This window comes from Nicrophorus vespilloides, unplaced genomic scaffold (genome assembly GCF_001412225.1).
Source record: "Nicrophorus vespilloides isolate i.1.1-1 unplaced genomic scaffold, Nicve_v1.0, whole genome shotgun sequence".
In the NCBI taxonomy this organism is placed as follows: Eukaryota; Metazoa; Arthropoda; class Insecta; order Coleoptera; family Silphidae; genus Nicrophorus; species Nicrophorus vespilloides.
The window spans coordinates 1,582,735-1,600,282 of NW_017100088.1; the positions used below are offsets into that span (position 1 = coordinate 1,582,735).

The 17,548-nt window shown below is 35.1% G+C and overlaps 1 protein-coding gene across 5 annotated transcripts in view; it reads right to left on the reverse strand.

The window, feature by feature from the left end:
• Positions 1-52: 52 nt before the first annotated feature.
• LOC108567415 (protein hu-li tai shao) overlaps positions 53-17,548 on the reverse strand; it is a 33,812-nt gene continuing 16,316 nt past the window's right edge. Inside the window, exons 1-11 of one of the 5 annotated variants that reach the window (XM_017927849.1) lie at positions 12,016-12,228; positions 9,526-10,790; positions 9,329-9,455; positions 5,070-5,183; positions 4,715-5,000; positions 4,459-4,578; positions 4,320-4,391; positions 3,863-3,919; positions 492-559; positions 311-421; positions 53-75 (exon numbers count right to left, since the gene is read on the reverse strand). In XM_017927849.1, coding sequence (XP_017783338.1) covers positions 311-421; positions 492-559; positions 3,863-3,919; positions 4,320-4,391; positions 4,459-4,578; positions 4,715-5,000; positions 5,070-5,183; positions 9,329-9,455; positions 9,526-10,775 — 2,205 coding nt within the window. In that variant the 5' untranslated portion in view covers positions 10,776-10,790; positions 12,016-12,228 and the 3' untranslated portion in view covers positions 53-75. Of the gene's footprint in view, positions 76-310; positions 422-490; positions 560-984; positions 3,689-3,862; positions 3,920-4,165; positions 4,193-4,315; positions 4,392-4,458; positions 4,579-4,714; positions 5,001-5,069; positions 5,184-9,328; positions 9,456-9,525; positions 10,791-12,015; positions 12,229-17,548 lie in introns of those variants that run through there. The other 4 variants (XM_017927850.1, XM_017927851.1, XM_017927852.1 and 1 more) reach the window with 4 other exon arrangements.

A 17,548-nucleotide genomic window follows, 5' to 3' on the forward strand; every position in this document is an offset into this window, starting at 1 on the left:
CGATGGAGGTGATGATGTAATTGTAATTATACTTTTTTTTTTGTTTGCTTCTTGTTTCGATTACGAAGGCAGTGTCTGAAAACAGAGGAAAAGATTTGTTAACTACAATCATTTGATAACAATTGGAATGTTAGTAACTTCATTGATGAACAACCTATTTGTATATATATTAAACTTTCAATATTAAACAAATTTAATTCTTGATACTGAATCAGTATAGAAAAATAAACAATTTTCAACAAAATATACGTTAGTCACATATTCTTGAAATGTCCAATTCTGTTATTCAAATGCATATTGCAATAATTACCTATGCTTCGCGGATTTTCTTTTCCTTTTTCTTCTTCAAGAAGGAAGGAGTCCTGAGGCCCTTCTTCTTCTTCTTGTCCTTCTTTGGAGACCCTTCAGACACAGAGCGATCCTACAAAATGAAGGAAACAACATGAATGTAAATCGTTTTTTTTTTAAGATTTGAACAAATTTAGATTTACCTCTCTGCTACTCTGTGACAATGTACTCATGTGAGCGTCTGATTGGTCGCCATTGACGGTGTGTTCACCTATAAAATACACCAATTAGATAACGCTCTCAGAATGTGTGGAAGAAAATTATAAAAAATAAATAAATGAAAATTAGAAATTTGTTGCCTCAATAAGTATTAATTATAAAACTTTCATTTAAGATATTAAAGTTATTAAAATGTGTTCAGTTAATTGATAATTAGTATTAAAGCAACAAATTGGATGAATAAAACAAAAATAAATACCTGGGGTTAGAATTGTGATAAATTAAAAAAATAACGTAAACGTGTGCGATTTGATACAACCATGAACCATAACAAAAACATTCCACCATATCCAAACAATAAATCAAAACCATTAACAAACATATCACCAAATACCTATTTCCTATTTTTATTATTATATATATATTTTAAGTATAAGCACAAACACAAACGTAAAAAAAAAATAGAAAATCAACAGAAAATTAGACTCAAAATTAAAATTTAGCTTTCTCGTAACCCATCCAATTGCCCTCGTTAGAATCATCAACATCATCATCGCATTCTTTATCGTTAGACTTGCTGAAACTGATGTTGCTGCTGGTTACGTAAGAGCTACAATTTACGGTGTTCGATCTGAAGAATTGCACTTCGTTCACGACGATCGTGTTAACCTCTGGTCGCTCGAAACAAACGTATTCTCCTTGCGATCCATAAACGTTAACCAATTCAAAATCTTCATCGTCGAGAGCCCTAATACTACTGTCAGGACTTTTCTTAGATGATTCTGGTACATCTTCAAAATCAAAAATTAGCTTCTTTCTAGCTTCTTCGGGAATAGGAGACAACTGTTCACGTTCCACCAATTCTTCAGGCGGACGCAACGGCAGATCGTCGACGTTAAGCAGAGGTTTTTTTATTACATCCAACAGAGATTCTGATCTCCTATCCGGCGACTTTCCAATGGAAAACCAATAAAACTCGTTACCAGACGAGACCTGCTTCAATCTGAACTGCGTTACTTCATCATCCGCAGTTGTTTCAGTGCTAAAGACGATCGGACTATTTAACGGAGAGTTTAATAATGAGAAGAAATAATTCAATAGCTCCGTGAGGAATTCGTGAATACTGAAGAGCTGCTTCTCCGGTAGCTCTGGAAGTCTGTGGATAACACTATCGGCTATGTGCAATCGCAGCTCGTTCTTCTCCTCGCCGGTGAAGCTATGCACAAAATACTCGCGGTATAAAACCTCCAATTTGCGTAGAAGCCTTTGGACCTTCTCATCCGTCTTTATTTCTGGGAATAGTAGATAATCATCAAGATGAATGCAACTGTGAACTATGTAATCCACAACCAAGTTCGTCATCTGCTCCACGAATTCGGATAAAGATGACGTCGTATCATCTTCAATCACATTTTCTTCCTCTTTGGAACTCTCCGTTATTCCGGTTTTAAACAATTGATAGTCAACATTATCCTCTACATCCTTGTCACATTTTGTTATAATTGATTCGTCTTTTTCCAGATCCAAAACCAAATTATTATCGACATTAGTTTTAATTGATTGATCAATTTCATTGGCAGCGGTCTTCTTCTGATGTTTACTTTTTCGATTCCTTCTTCGCTTCTTAATTGATTTCACTTGTTGCGACATTTCCGCTTTCGGAATCTCTTCATTTCCATTTTCTACAATAGTTTCATTATCTTCGTTTGACTTTGGACATGTTTGTAGTAAATTTATTTGATCAATTTCCTCAATATCTACTGCATTGTCACAATCTTTATTAGTAACATTCTCAAATTCTTCATTGGTAGAAATACTATCAGGAATTTCATCATATTGACAATCACTTGATTCAGTATGTACAAATTCGCTGAATTCACACGAATAAGTCAAATTAGCTTTATCTGGATTATTATCTTCCATTTGATTGTAATCTTCTACAGTAATTACATCATCATCAGAATGAAAGTTCGCCGATTCGTAGCATACTTCAATAGATATTTCATTATTCTCATCAGTTACAGCAATGCCAGATTCTTGATCAGAAAAATTTTCCGCCACATTTTCGCTTTCATTCTTTATTTTACTCACAGATGTGTAAACATCTTCAGAGGAATTCTTAGTTTCATTAAAATCATTGAAGGAATTGCATTTTGCTTGTTCAATTTCCACTTCTTTATGTATATTTTTTTGTTCATCATTTGATGTGGATATTTCTGAAGTTGTTTCTAAATGTTTTGCTATAGCATCTGAAGTGGCAGTAACAAATTCATCGCTGGACAATAATACATCAACTTCTTGTACTTCGGCCTCTGTATTTAAAGATCTTGCTGGTAGTTCATCCTTTGCAGATTTAAAACTACTTTCGTTGAGACTGATACTGCGAGTGATTCGGTCAAAGACACTCTTGTAAGATTCGTTATTCGATTGGTCGGAATCAAGATTCAATGGTGGAACGATACAACAACTAACGTCTTCCTCGTTGAAATCATTAATATCGTCCTGCTCGATGTACATGCTATGACCATCGTAATTCTCACTGCTATTGCTGTTCGACGTGTAGATAGCATCAGAAATGAAATCATCGTTGATGCTTTCGTAAGTCGATTTATCGCAGGAATTATGGTTATTCTGTGTTTCCACTTTACTTTGATAATCTAAATAGTTTTCGCCGTATTCTGTGGAGCTGGGAGTAGTAGAATCATTGCTACCGTAATTGTATGAAGTGTCGAGCATGTCTCTAACGAGATTCTTCTGCAGATTGTTCAATATTCCTCTTTCAAAGCTACCTATAGTATTCGACGTCTGATCATAGTGCAACGGAGTGTAGGTTTGATTCACGTAAGCAGTTTGCGAAGCTTGCGAGCTCAGGTTATAATTAAGTGCGTGAGCGAAGGGTTGAAAGAAAGCTTTGAGGACGTCGAATTGGATATCGATGACGGTCATTGGAGCTCCGTTATTAACGATGTTAACGGTAACGGTATGTGGGATAGGAGTTTTCAGTTTGACGAGAGCGGGACGCTGAGGGATGGCCACCTGTGTTTGATGCACAATGTGGAAATGCTTCGGATTGGGAATTGCGTAAGAGCCTTTCGGGAAACCTGCATAGCTGTTCGTGCGATAGCGCGTTTCGGTGTTCCTTGTTGCCTTAGCAGCCACCACCTCCAGTCTTACCATTTTTCTTCCTGCAATGACGAACAGAAAGAGGGTTAATTCAGTTATAGGAAAAGAGAATATTAATTGCATGGGTACTGATTCTGAAAATTGTTTGTTTCCACCACCAAATTGTAAGTACAAGCGTAGTATACACCTCATCAAAGCTAATAATGAACTCTTGTAGCACGGAAACACTTACTTTTCATGCTGTTCGAATTTCTACTCTGAACAACTGGTGGTTTTCTGAGAGAAACGTCTTTATCATGCAAACAAAAAGAAGAAATATAACGTGCTGGGCATGCATTCGTCGGCATTTCCTGAATGATTAATTAACGAACGTTCCAAATCTACTTCGGTTAATCAAGAGACTTAATTAATTTAAATTGATGAGGTTAGAGTACTCGAAATGAGGATATGGTTCATGAATGATTGGCTAGTGTCGACCTCTAACAGTTCAAACTCTCTTGAAATGAGAATGAGTCTGCAGAAGATGACCACTTACCCTTGCATCACTTTCGTATTATATAAACTGAGCAAGAGCAAGAAAACAATTCATTATTCTTAGCATAAAGTTAATTAACTTAACAAAAAAAAATAGACTATTCTACGATTTTGTTCGCAGCGGAAGCTTTGTAGGAAGCTTTCGATGAACTTACCGTCGCTCAAGACAACCTCGGGCTGGCTAGGTTTCGGCGCTTGTTTAGTTTCTATCCTTAATACTTGAGGTTCTGAAACATTAATAGAAATATAAAAATAAGTGGTTGCAGGTTTTAGTTTTGATTCTTCAAGAATTACCTCCTCTGCTCTCCTCCTCAGTTTCGCTTGCAGCAGATGTAGGAGATCTAATGTCGCTAATTCGTTTATTAATTTGCGCTGAAGACAATCCTTCGGACTCGCTATAATCCGTGTCGTCAACTATAAAGAGATTAATTTATGAGTGAGTGGTAATAACAGGTTATCGATTAATAAGCGTACGGCTTGCGCAATGAGATAATCCTCGATTGATAGGCAACTCATAGTGTTCGTTGATATATTTTTTTACAATACTTACATTCGCCTTTTTCTTTCTTGTTGACGATCTTCTTGTAGTTTTCGATGTCTTCGTCGGTGATCGAATCGAAGGGATTCTTGGCGTACGGCGATTTGTACATGGTCGCGTTGTGCTGGTATCCACGTTGGATGATACCCTTGGAGGCGGCGCCCATCAGGACCACCTGGTCCCCGGTCTGAGTCACACCGGCATCCTGCATCTTCTTCGCCTCCTCCCACGTAACGCCTTCAAGGATATGCGACTGGGGCCCGGCCGAAATCTTGTCGGCGCGTCTGTAGTCCTTGATCTAAAATACACGGATATCATGAAGATGACCGATGGAAGATCCCAACCACCGAAGGTGGCACGCGTTTACCTGCTGCTGGAGCTTTTTGAATTCTTTCGGGTTGGTGTTCTTCGGCACGAATTGAAGGGCCGAATCGATTTTGACCGGGGTGCTTGAGTGCGTCGGAGACCCATCGGCGACCCACTGGAAAAGCAAAAAACCGGCACATTAGAGAGGACTAGCGACAAACTTCTTTGTTTTCACGAAGAGGGGGTGGGAAAGAGGCTGTACGAGACGCAATGCAGGACACCAACAAGATTTATTTTATGATGCGTTGAGGAGAATAGAGAAAAAGAGTTGTAAATAGATATTGAGAGCAAAGATTAAGGCAGAAAAGGGGGACCCATAGCCACAACATACTTGTGTGCCTGCGTAATATTGTGAAATATGTCGCTGGGTCTCTAATGTACTGGGTTTTTGCCACCGACACGACCATCATAGACACACGACAGTTACCACAAATCACGGGCACACTCCAATTGTCATCAATTCATAATCATGGAGACATACAAATTTCTAAATATAACCGCAGAACTAGTTAAAAATCTTTTACTTGCATATACTTCCAAATCCACAAGATACTATTGAACTTACTTAAACTGCAGTTCCATACAAAAAACATAAATTATTGAAATATAATAACCATCCACCAAAACCTAAATTTAAACAAACATTCACAAATATTCATAATAATTATTTTTATTATTTGCAAACATTTTCATAAGGTGTCAAAATGTTAACAAATAATAACTTTCAGTTCATCGACTCAACCGATTATCAAGAAACATACAGTAAAAATATTTTTAATATTTATCGTGCATTGAAATATTTACTATACTTTTGCGTGTTTAGTGAATGGATATTTCTACAAACTTATATGGAACTAACAGTTACAAATACCTAAGTGCCAATAATAAAATTGGAGCTGAACTAGCTATAAAATTTGTGTTGTTAGCATTTAAAACTGCTGCTAATAATAATTCAATATTACATATTTAACAGTTTACAAGATATATCAAAATAAACATATTCCTAATTATTTATAACATTATTTGTATGTAATTAACGATGAACAAAAAATACAGAATCTTTCTTTCACAAATATAAACCTGTAAATTTGTTTCAAATTAGATATCCTTGAAATATTGATGATAAAAATGGAACGTTATTTCAGGAAACCAATAAAAAAAAATACTTAATGTTGTAATGTAATCTATTTTTATATAAATAAAAAGTAGTTGAATTTACAAAGAAAATGCTTTTTTTAATTTCTATGTAAAAAATAGTTGAAGTGAATTAGATCAAGTGAGTTTTTTGAAGTGAAATGCATATTTTCAAGTAAAAGATTTTCGACGAATAAATGGTTTCTAGAAATGTACATGAACTTAAAAAAGTAATAATAAAATAATAGAAGAAAACAACACACACACACAACACTTTGATGTTAATGAAAAAAAAACATTAGTGAATTAATAAAGACACCAAAAGACGTTTAGAATCTTATATTTATTAATCTTCTCAATATAGACGAGTCATATATAGTGGTTATTATTATATGTTGCATAAAGCGAGTAAAACTAAAAGTCACTTATCATCATCAACCATAAAGCGCAAAATCTCCAGAAACGTAAGGCAAATCAATAAAGAACATAAAAAATAATAATGAAAATAAAAATATAACAAAGATGACATAAAATTATCAACCTTTATCAAAATGCATGTAATATATCTGGTACACATTATATCCATCGGAATTGTTATACTATATTTTTTTAGTGCGGGTAATATTTGTTGTTTCATAATTAATTTAGAACATTACGCATACGGAATGTAGATGCAAAGCAATCGACAAACGTAATACAAAAACATGCCATTGGATTAACCCTTCAGTTTCCATATGTTGAAGTGTAGGAAATCGTAGGGTAATCCAAAAGAAATGTCGAACATAAATATGGCTATATCATCATCATCTTAAGACTAAACACATATTACATGGATAACCTTAACTAAGGGGAGCCCCCCGATACCAGGAAAGGGGATGTTCGTCCACTTTACAACTACAGCATTAATATGAAAGGTCGACTCGGAGGAGTCGCACCTGGAAACATTTTTCAAACGAACATCATAAATATATCATTAAACGAATACTTATGAATTAAACATTTCCTGCTCCTAGGTGAACAGTGCGGAAGCCTAATTCAAAAAGAACCGCACCATTGTACATCGGCGGTTCGACATCGACCTTTGAAGCGATTTATATATGATTACATCCTAATGTCCAATATAATAGTAAACTTATGCAACACTTATGCCTTTCATTTCTGCTTAATCAATAACATATAACTACTGCTAAGTCGAATCATCTGCGATAATTCTATCATTGAGTCAATTGGTTTACGTTTCTTCCTTTGAGCAGAGTCCGCTACAAAGGTTGCAAGAATACATCAAATAATGAAAACCTTAAACCCTAAATATTTAAAAGTAGTAGTGATAATATTATATTTAGATAGTAACATATATCTTTGCCCAGGATAAATGTTGTAATCCTGTTTTGCTTGAATCTCGCTTTTTTTTTGCGGAAGCAAGTATTCTTTGTAGTTATTAAATTTTGAAATAAACCTTTTTTGTTTTAGTTTTTTATATCTACCAAAAACCGCACTTCTTCATGTGCCACAAAAATGCCATCGGGAGGTTCGTCGTGTTCGATGAGAACAAAGCGCTAACATCGAACGAGGAAGGGCACAATCTTAAGGTTCCGATTTCAAGGATGCTCCTTCTTCGCTCTAGTCGCCTACTCTGTTCCTTTCTGTGGGGTCAACTCTCAACGACGAAAGGCCCATGACGCGACTCACGAAAAGGCGCAGTTGAAGTCCAATATATATTCATCATAAGATGATGCCTTAATTCTAACACACTCACTTAAGCCTTAACAATTTGAAACGTCTTCCTTTTACCAGGCAGAGTTCCGAAGCGCAAGATTCTTCGGAACTGTCCTTGCTTGCTGTTCGTTTATCTATCATTACCTTGTTAGATATTAGATGATCTTAAATGTAATTTAATATCAAAATGGCACTCGAGCGAAAATTAGGATCTCCTCTTCATGTATATACGGACATGTCTCCGGTCGGATGTTCACACATTTGTCGGATAGTTTGATGGTAATATGGCTTCGGTACTCCAGGGACGATGTTCGAAAAGGCATATTCATATATAGATTTCCTTAAGGAGCTTCCGTGATTTTCGTTTATGGCATTTAGATTTGTAATCATTTTTAAAGCTAGATATAATATTTAAAATCCACTTCAAAGCATCGTATTGTAATATTTCTAAGAATGTAGTTATATATGTAGTTAGTGCTTTTGAGTCAAGAGAAATATAAATGTCATTTTTGTACATAATATATAATTTATATAAAGAAAATAAAGCTTAACCTAGATATATATATATAAACTTACCTACACAATAGATCATTCAAAAGTAACATCACATTCTAATCATAAACAAGTATATGTTCATCTGCCCAGAAAAAGTGGCGAAAATTCGTTGCATTTAGAATATAGATTTTATTAATTCATCGGATTTGTTCATATATTGATCGTGAACTTGCATTCAATATTCAGCACTTCCTCTGGCAAACAATATCTTCATTACAAAGAAAACATATAGATCATACTATTAGTTTAGGTCACCAAATTGTTATGTCATCGATAATTTCATTCCCAAAACCGAAAGTTATTAATTTTATTATTAAGATGTGACGCTATTTTAGTATGAAACATATGTGTGAAGCATTAAAAATTATAATAAATATAAAAACCACCCACTTCATAACCTGCGATGTCATTTGGTGGGGGGTAGTTATCTCTTCCGTTTCCTCAACATAATTTATGGAATCATAGAATATAGGAATGTTATACAAAATACAACGTCTACCCAAGCAAAAGTAGATAATAAATGCTGATGAATCTGCGTTTGATTCTGTAGATAAATTCGAACGCAGATCCGAATCATCAATTACACTAAAGAAACAAACGAAAGGGGATAACTAAACAAAAAAAAAAGGTGTAGGAAATTAATATTTGCATTAAGCACTATTCTAAACGTCACTAAAAACTATGGATTTGTATACGATTCAGTGACTCTCAAATTTTAAAAAGCGATGTTTCTCTTTTATCTTTGATTAAAATACGTTATCTCCTAATTAGCATAATGTTATATGTAAGATTAATTATATAATTTATATTGAATTAATTAGATTCGGATTTATCCTCAAATTTAATGATCTCTACCTTTGTAATCTTTTTCGGGTCCGGAGTTCCCGTTTCCAAAATTTCCACTTTTTGGTAAACGTTTGGCGAGTTAAGCCAGCGTGACCGATCGTTTCCTTTGCGGCCTCCTTCCAGTTTTTTCCATAATCTGCGAACAATTCCAATATAAGAGATGTTATAAATTTGAGTTAATTGTTGATAGGTTTCAGTATCATTACCCTTGCTTGTACAGTTCTTCCTCTTCCAGGAGGTATCCAAGCGATGAAACGGCTGGGGGTACTTCGACGTCGTTCCTGGGTCTAGGAGGATCTCCCTTAACCAATGGGTGCCTGTAGATATATCCGGTACGGAATCCAGCGTTGTCCAGCATCCTCATCAGAGCTTCGAACTCTACGCCTCCGACGCGCCACTTCCGCTCGACTTTGCCATCCAAGATGGTCGGCTGGTCCGGGCGTGGGCTGCTCTCTGGTGCTTTACGTGCGGCTTCGTACATCCTCTTGCGCATCTCGTCTGTTAGTACAACCAGGTTATCGATGCCAACAGGCATGAGCTTCAGCTGGGATTCCGATGCTAGGACGGTGTTGCGGGCGTTGAAGAAAGCTTCTTCGATTGTCTCACCGCAGCAAACGGCTCCTTGATTGGTCAAGAGGAGCACCTTGCTGTTGGGTCCCAGGTTGCGGGCGATCAGGTCTTTCTCCTCGGGATCGTTGATTGCTCCCATGTAGGGATGCGTGCTAACATCGCCTATCACTACGGACTCCTGACTGATGGGCAATAGGCCGCATTTCAGTGCAGAAATCGCAACTACGGACGGCGTGTGGACGTGGATGATACATTTGATATCCGGCCTCGCTGAATGTATGGCAGTGTGGAGTGAATAAGCGCTCAAATTCACACTGAAATTGGTCGTCCCCTGTTCGACAACGTTACCCTGCATGTCGGCCTTGATCAGGCTCGAGGCAGTGATCTCATGGAAGAGCATTCCATACGGATTCACCAAGAAATGCTCCTCGTCCTGATTCAGTCTGGCCGTAATCAGTGTCAGGCCCTGCGTCCATCCGTACAGATCGATAAGCCTGTAGACGGCGGCAAGCTTGCAGCGCAAGATTTTCTCGCCCTTAGCATAACCCATCGCCTCTATACCCCTGATATCGTTTATGGGAACGACGCAGTTGGAATTCTTGAACACGTTTCCGGCGTTCTTTGAGACGCCCATCATGTCGGAGATCTGCTGCATGAGGCCGGTCGTTCCTGATCCGTCCCTCAGCTGTACCTCGATTATCCTCTCCAACTCCTCCTTGAACAATCTGCTGTTCATAATGCACTCCACACGTTTCCTTCTCTCCATCTCCTTCACGTCGGCATCGATGTCAGCTGGACGCATTTTGCTGCGCTCGTCATCCTCCAGACCATCAGATGAGATCCCGTTCGTCTGGGGCGGTAACTCAGATTGACTGGTATCCGCCATACTTAGGTACTATTTCTGGAACAAATAAAAAAAAATAGCATAAACGTAACGAACAAGGCTATTCATTAATAAATTGATATAAAACGGTGTCGCGGGTCACGATAATAAAAAATTCGGCAACGGCTCGTAGGCGCAATTGAATAACTCAATCTAAATTGGCTATGATGTAACGCCTTAAATCACCAGCTCTCCGGAGACGTTTCTCAACAACAACGAAAACAAAACAACATTTCTTAAAGTGTAAATGAAGAGATTTCAAATGCACATCCACTCAACTGTTCCGTTCTCTAGTGAATTTCACTTCTTAATTAATTAACAGAGACGAAATTGTTTCCGCGAAATGAAGACAGAGAAGACAGCAATTAAAATTCATTGGGCAATGACCATACGCTTCTGGAGGCATCGCATATTTTTGTTTGTTTGTGTCGAGGCGGAAACGGGGAACGGTTTTTCAAGTCAAGTCATATAATCGCTTCTTGACAACGGCAATGCAGACATCACACACTCGACAAAGCCTTCCTCTTCTTCTTCCTCTTGTGCGTTTGTGTCAATGCCCTTAAAAGCATTCTCAACATCAATTTATATCAATATACTTTTGTAGTATACATGGAAGAGGTGGCTATTCTTTCTTTCAAATTATTACCGGTAGCGCCATTTTGAAAATTAATATCGACCATTTTTTTAAATACAAATTATACATTGATATTTTATAATTATTTATTATTTCATGATTAAATTTAAGCTACATTCAAAGCAACAGTTTATAGTTTAACAAACATAGGGTACCACACCCTTAAAGTTTCAAATTCATCACTAAATATAGCAATAAATAATGATGTATATGTAATCAGAATTATTGTTAATATGGAAATTTCATCGATGAAGTAATAAATAAAAGTTTTCTTTTTCACTTAAAATTAAACTCATGTCTGCCATTTTGAAAATCAATAACTGGGCGACACCCTTATGTATTTAATAGAAGAATCTATCTTATAATTAAGAAATGATTCAAGACATTTGGATCTTATGTTTGGCATTTATCATTATTTGATTTTGTTTTAAACATACTTTCATGCAATTTCTTTTTGTACTAAAGTAAATTACAAACATGCTAATAAACATTTAATGGTACTTCTCAAGAGTCGTATTGAAAGCAATATGTTTGGAAGTATGTAATAAATGAGTGTGAAATAATGAAAACCATGTACTGATTATATTAGTAATGATGTGCAAAAGTTACCAGATGCGGCATCTTCTCGCTCTTCTCAAGAATCAAAGAATCCGAAGACCATCTGAACGATGTGAAGGGGGACCCACGGTGGGGCCCCCCATCGCCGAGGCCGTTACCGACTTCTCTTGGTGATTACATCCGGTATAATATTTAATGCGGATCAATCGGAAAATCTGATCCTCTCAATGGAGGATGCGGCTGGGAAATGGGGCAGACAGCTCCAGCCAGGATCGACGCCGGCGTCCTAAATTTGTCGATACGCGTCGCCCGGGCTGGCTGCAACTTTCGCCGGCGCCGTTGTTTTATCGATCCAGGAACAGGACATGTGTTGCATCAGCTTCCCGCGCCCAGGCCCTCTTGACCCTGTTCCCTTCTTTTTTCTCTCTCTATGCACAAACCCTTCCTCCTTCAAACCACCAACGACCCGGTAGCATTGGAACAAAGACTTTTGCTTTCTCATCAACTACCACTTTCTTTCTGCGCGCTTATCTTAAAGATGCATTTGCATTTCTCAAAAGGATCCGTTCAGAAGCAAGTGGTCTTCAAATATTAATGGATGACGGTCATATTCCGTGATATACCAGTAATGAGTTACTTATTTTTAGAGTGCTTATCAAAATATAGAGACCAGATTCTTCAAAACTGTAGACCCGATTGATTTCTAATAAGATTAATTTTCTAACCCACCAGATGCTTCATAACCCATCAACAATACTCTTCATCTCCGCTTTGTTTAGGCACGAGGATGAATTTACACTTCTCATTCAAATGGAACAAAGAGGACTTCAAATGTAAATGCATAACGTTACTCCTATACTCTTATATAATTCAATACCAAATCTGGTATGTTCGTAAAATTGTACAAAATTAACAAGATCACATACTTAATAGTGACATAAAAAAAACTTTACTATATTGAGCGAGTAGCAATTAGTTGTCTAATAAGTAGTAAGTACCACTTAGAATACTGCTAATAGAATAAGAACCATAACTCATCACGTAATTAAATATTTACTTTTGCAATGGTCAATAAACTAAATATAAATATCATAAACGAAAGCTTTAATTCACTAATAATCTGTGTTAAGTTACTTGATTTATAATTAATATTTCAAAAGATTAAAACCAGTTACGAATTGATTTCAAATTCTTGAAATAACACTAAGAGACATACGCCGGTAATCCTCGAACGTAATAAGACACTCTCTTGTCCGTTCCCTTGAGGCTTAAAGCTAATATATCAAATTTCCACAGAAATTTCCGATCAATATTAAACCAACTGTGAGAAGACAGAAACGGCTCAGCTCAATATGGGATCTATCAATATTGGAACAGGTAACGTAATTTAATTGATGAAATTACGTTTACCCAACTGGAACAAGGATCAATTCGCAAATGGATTCACGGAGCGGTCTTTATTGATGAAGCTCCTCAGCTAATTCAATCAATTAAAGACCCTTTCTGAAAACCAAAATGTATTAGTGCTAAGACGCAAGGATCCTTCAAAGGGTGTCGCTTTATCAATTTAGTATCCATGGGTGGAGTATTAGAGTGGTTTTGCTTATGTACAAAATTGCTGCATTGCTATTAACTTTTTTTTTCTGATATGAATTTCTGATATGAACATTGTTGCAAAGCATGTTTTGTATTGATTCGATTTTTTGTTACATTTACGTACATAAAAACTGCGAATGTAGGCTAGAATGGTGCCAGTTTGGGGGACGAAGTATTGATCAGCGACGAAACGGGAAAAACAAGGGTATTTCATGGATATTTCCATTCCGCCATAAATGCGAATGTGCGACAGGATTTGAAACGGGACAGCTTGATTTGCGACCGCCTACCTAAGCACCTAGAGGTCTCCCAAATAAAGGATAATGTTACATTCACTTTTAGTATTCCAATTTATATAATGCTTTCTTTACTTCAAACAATAACTTTTGCAATCCTACACCGAGCATTATTTTCAAGTTTCCACAATTCATGCATATTAAATTTACATATCACTTTATGAATGATTCAATAGCAACAATCTATTAGTACTTGCACTACTTTGACCTTCAAGAAATTGACTGATAACTAATAACTAACAAAAGATGGAAATTTTCAGAAACAACAACATATTACTGTGATTACAAAACGAAGTACAGCTAACCCATTTTCACTCGTTCATAATTGATTTAATTGTTCTCGAATCGAGTAAATAATGATGTAAAATGCACGTAATTAGGTGCATGCTAATGACATAGTGTCGGTCCCATTTTGAGGCTCGCAGCCGGCTTGTTACGCAATGGCCGGAGGGGTAATAAAATGTTAATGTCCGACGTGCGAATGCCGTTCGGTTTCTTTTGTGATTCGTGGATGGACGATGGGTGGCGGGGAGGCGTCGCGACGTCGTCGACGCCGACTGAGGTCGTCGACTTTGGTATATAACTCGCTTAAACGCCAACCAGCTAATCGATTCCGATTCGTAACACACATGCAACGTACAATAGCGATAGGAGAGGTTAGAATAAGAGAGTTTCAAATAGGATAGGATGGAATCGACGCACATCCTGCATCTATTTTTACATTTGCAAAACATTCCCTCTCACACTGAAAACATCAAAGCAATCCAAAGAAAATCTGCTTACAAATTATCTTACATAGATAGGATTTATACCTAAGTTACAACAATAGCCACAGTTTATGCCTTATATGGTTTCATTAGTATTATTCAATTCATATATTCCCTAATCACAATAATTCCAATTCGATAGTGACAAAATCCACCATATCAATTATCTATCTATTACCATACATTAAGCTGTCACAGCATTCCTCGCCAGAAATAGCCAATCCACGCTAAACGGTCAACCTTAACCCAAATTGTGCAGAATCTCACTTAGATTTTCCTCATCCTCCTTCCTACTGCTCTCTTTTATTAATCACCATTAATAAGTTTAATCTGACATCTCAAGGTTCAAAGATTACATAACGCGTTACAGAGAATTGCTATTCTTGAAGATTACATCCCAGCAGTGATTTTGAATGAGTGAATCATTCATTTGTCAGATTAAAGCCGTAGGTCGACTTCTGTGATACAATAAATTATGTAGCAAATCAATGATCTTCAAAGCTACAAATATAGGGGAAGAAATTCATAATTATGTAATTAATCACGTTATCACAATTGAAGACTATATTTCTCGTTAAATAAATTTCATCAATTAATATTCATATGGTATAAGTTGTAAAAGATCCGATTTTTTAAGAATACTTCTTGGTTTCAAAGATTCTCAACTTGAATTTTCAAAATGCATCAGACTATTTTATATCTACATATGAAGAAATAGCAAGTAACGCTATGACCTTATACACAGATTTAAAAAGTGATGCATTTATTCCTTGCAGACTCTGAATTACCATATTAAAAATATTAAAGACACCAACGTGATAATCAAGGTTAAAGAAGAAATAAATCTCTAAAGACGAAGATAAAATCTTCATTTTTCATTCTCTTCGGAGCTCATACATATTTTTGAACAATCGAAATCTTAATACTTAAATCGCATTGTCATTGGTTAAATAAACAAAATGCCAACATTTTAAATCGACACATAGAAATGTATCTCAAGTTACAATAATATACATATTCTTTTGGAGCTACAAGTAAAAGTTCTTTATTAAGACTTGTTACATCAATTTCTACTGCATAAAATGTAATTTTAAACTTAACACAAAGGTTAAATTAATTTATTATGTATTATATAAAAATGTTGCACGTAATTACTTTGATTAGCTGAAATCATCGGTGTCTTTTTGAGTATCAATAAATTACTGTTACGTAATTCCGAGCGACAATTTAGAAGCACAAATAAAAAGAAAAATTTGGTCATGGCTATAAATAAGCTAACGTCCGTAAATATGTCGTCAAGGAAGAAAATAAAACAACTTAAATATTGTTTTGCTTTTTTACCGATTCCATTCAAGCAGCTTTCATTATAATCCATCGAAATTAAGACTTTCATTAGGAAATTATTAATGTTAGTAAAGTGTGTACGTAACTTTCACATGTTTAGAAAATTAATTCTTCAATTACCAAGAAGAAAATGCATCGCTGCATTTAAATAGATGTTAAAAACTAATATAAATTCCCATCACATTGTGAAAAAACACATAGAAATAAATAACAGATTTATTTAAATGCGTATACGATTCACCGTTTGAAAATAAACTTTACTTTATTTTAAAGTAAATAAATTTATTTTATAGAGATATTTCACGAATTTTGTATGAAAGACATTTATAGATAAATAATTTTCACTTTACGAAAGCATGCTAAGCACGAATTATTTTTTTTAAAGGTGAAAATTAATTGCTCCTTATTTGTAACTTATTTAAAATGCTGCGGTTGTCCATAAACAATAATAGAATATTTATGTTGGTAAATAAAACCATTACTTTCTATTTTCAATTAATAACATTAATAGTGTTTTCTTTTTATAAATATGTATTTTAGAAATTGAAACGAATGCATCAAAGCCACATCTACTATAATTAAACTAAATAATTATAATTTACCATAAAACGCTGCTATCTTTGTTGTTCTTAATAACATTGAATGAGAATATTTTAGAACTTAACCAAATTATTACAAAAAACCGGATTCTGGTAACTTAACTGTTGAATAAACGATGATGAACCTTGAATGGTCGCAGTTCCAGTTAAAATGATTCTCATTAATTACTTAATAAAACTTATAAGACTTTCGGAATTTCACAATCCGTTAAGTCCAACATTGTTTTATATAATCTTTTATAAATTAACAAAGAAATGATGAAAGTAATTACATTACATAATACATGTTTTAAAGTTAAATATTAATATAAATCTTACAGTTATATATTTTTTAAACTTCTTGCAAAATTACGAAAATTCAGTAGTTTTAAGAATCAATTTATTAATTCTTACGTAAAGTGGAAATTCGTAAGCTAATATTTAATAAAATATAAAGTATTCATTCATACACAAAAAAGTACTTTTTACTTAATTGTTATTTATTGCACAAATACAATAAATGTTTACTATAATTAAATGATAGCTAAGAACAATAAATCAATTGCAACAAACACATTACGTCAATTTATTGACATTTGCTTAATTTAAATTATTGATTATTTGCGACATGTAATGTACGATTCATGTGTCATGTACTAATTAGATATATACATTAGCATACTTAAAACCTCATTAGTTTAAACAAATAAATCTTCCTTATTTACTTATTGTCAGCTTTATAACATTTCTGCTATTTTGAAGCGCTTTGAATTGAAAGATTGTGTCCAATTCTTATATAAGTTACCATTATTTGGATATAGATGTCACCATATTAGCTATTACTTTTATATTACATAATATTTACTTAATAAATGAATACCTTCTTTGTTATGATTATCTCTAAACAAACGATGTAGCATAAATTATATATACATTTCTATAGTGTAGTAATAACGTCAGCATTTAAATTTTCTCGATTATATTTATTTAATTCGCCAATTTA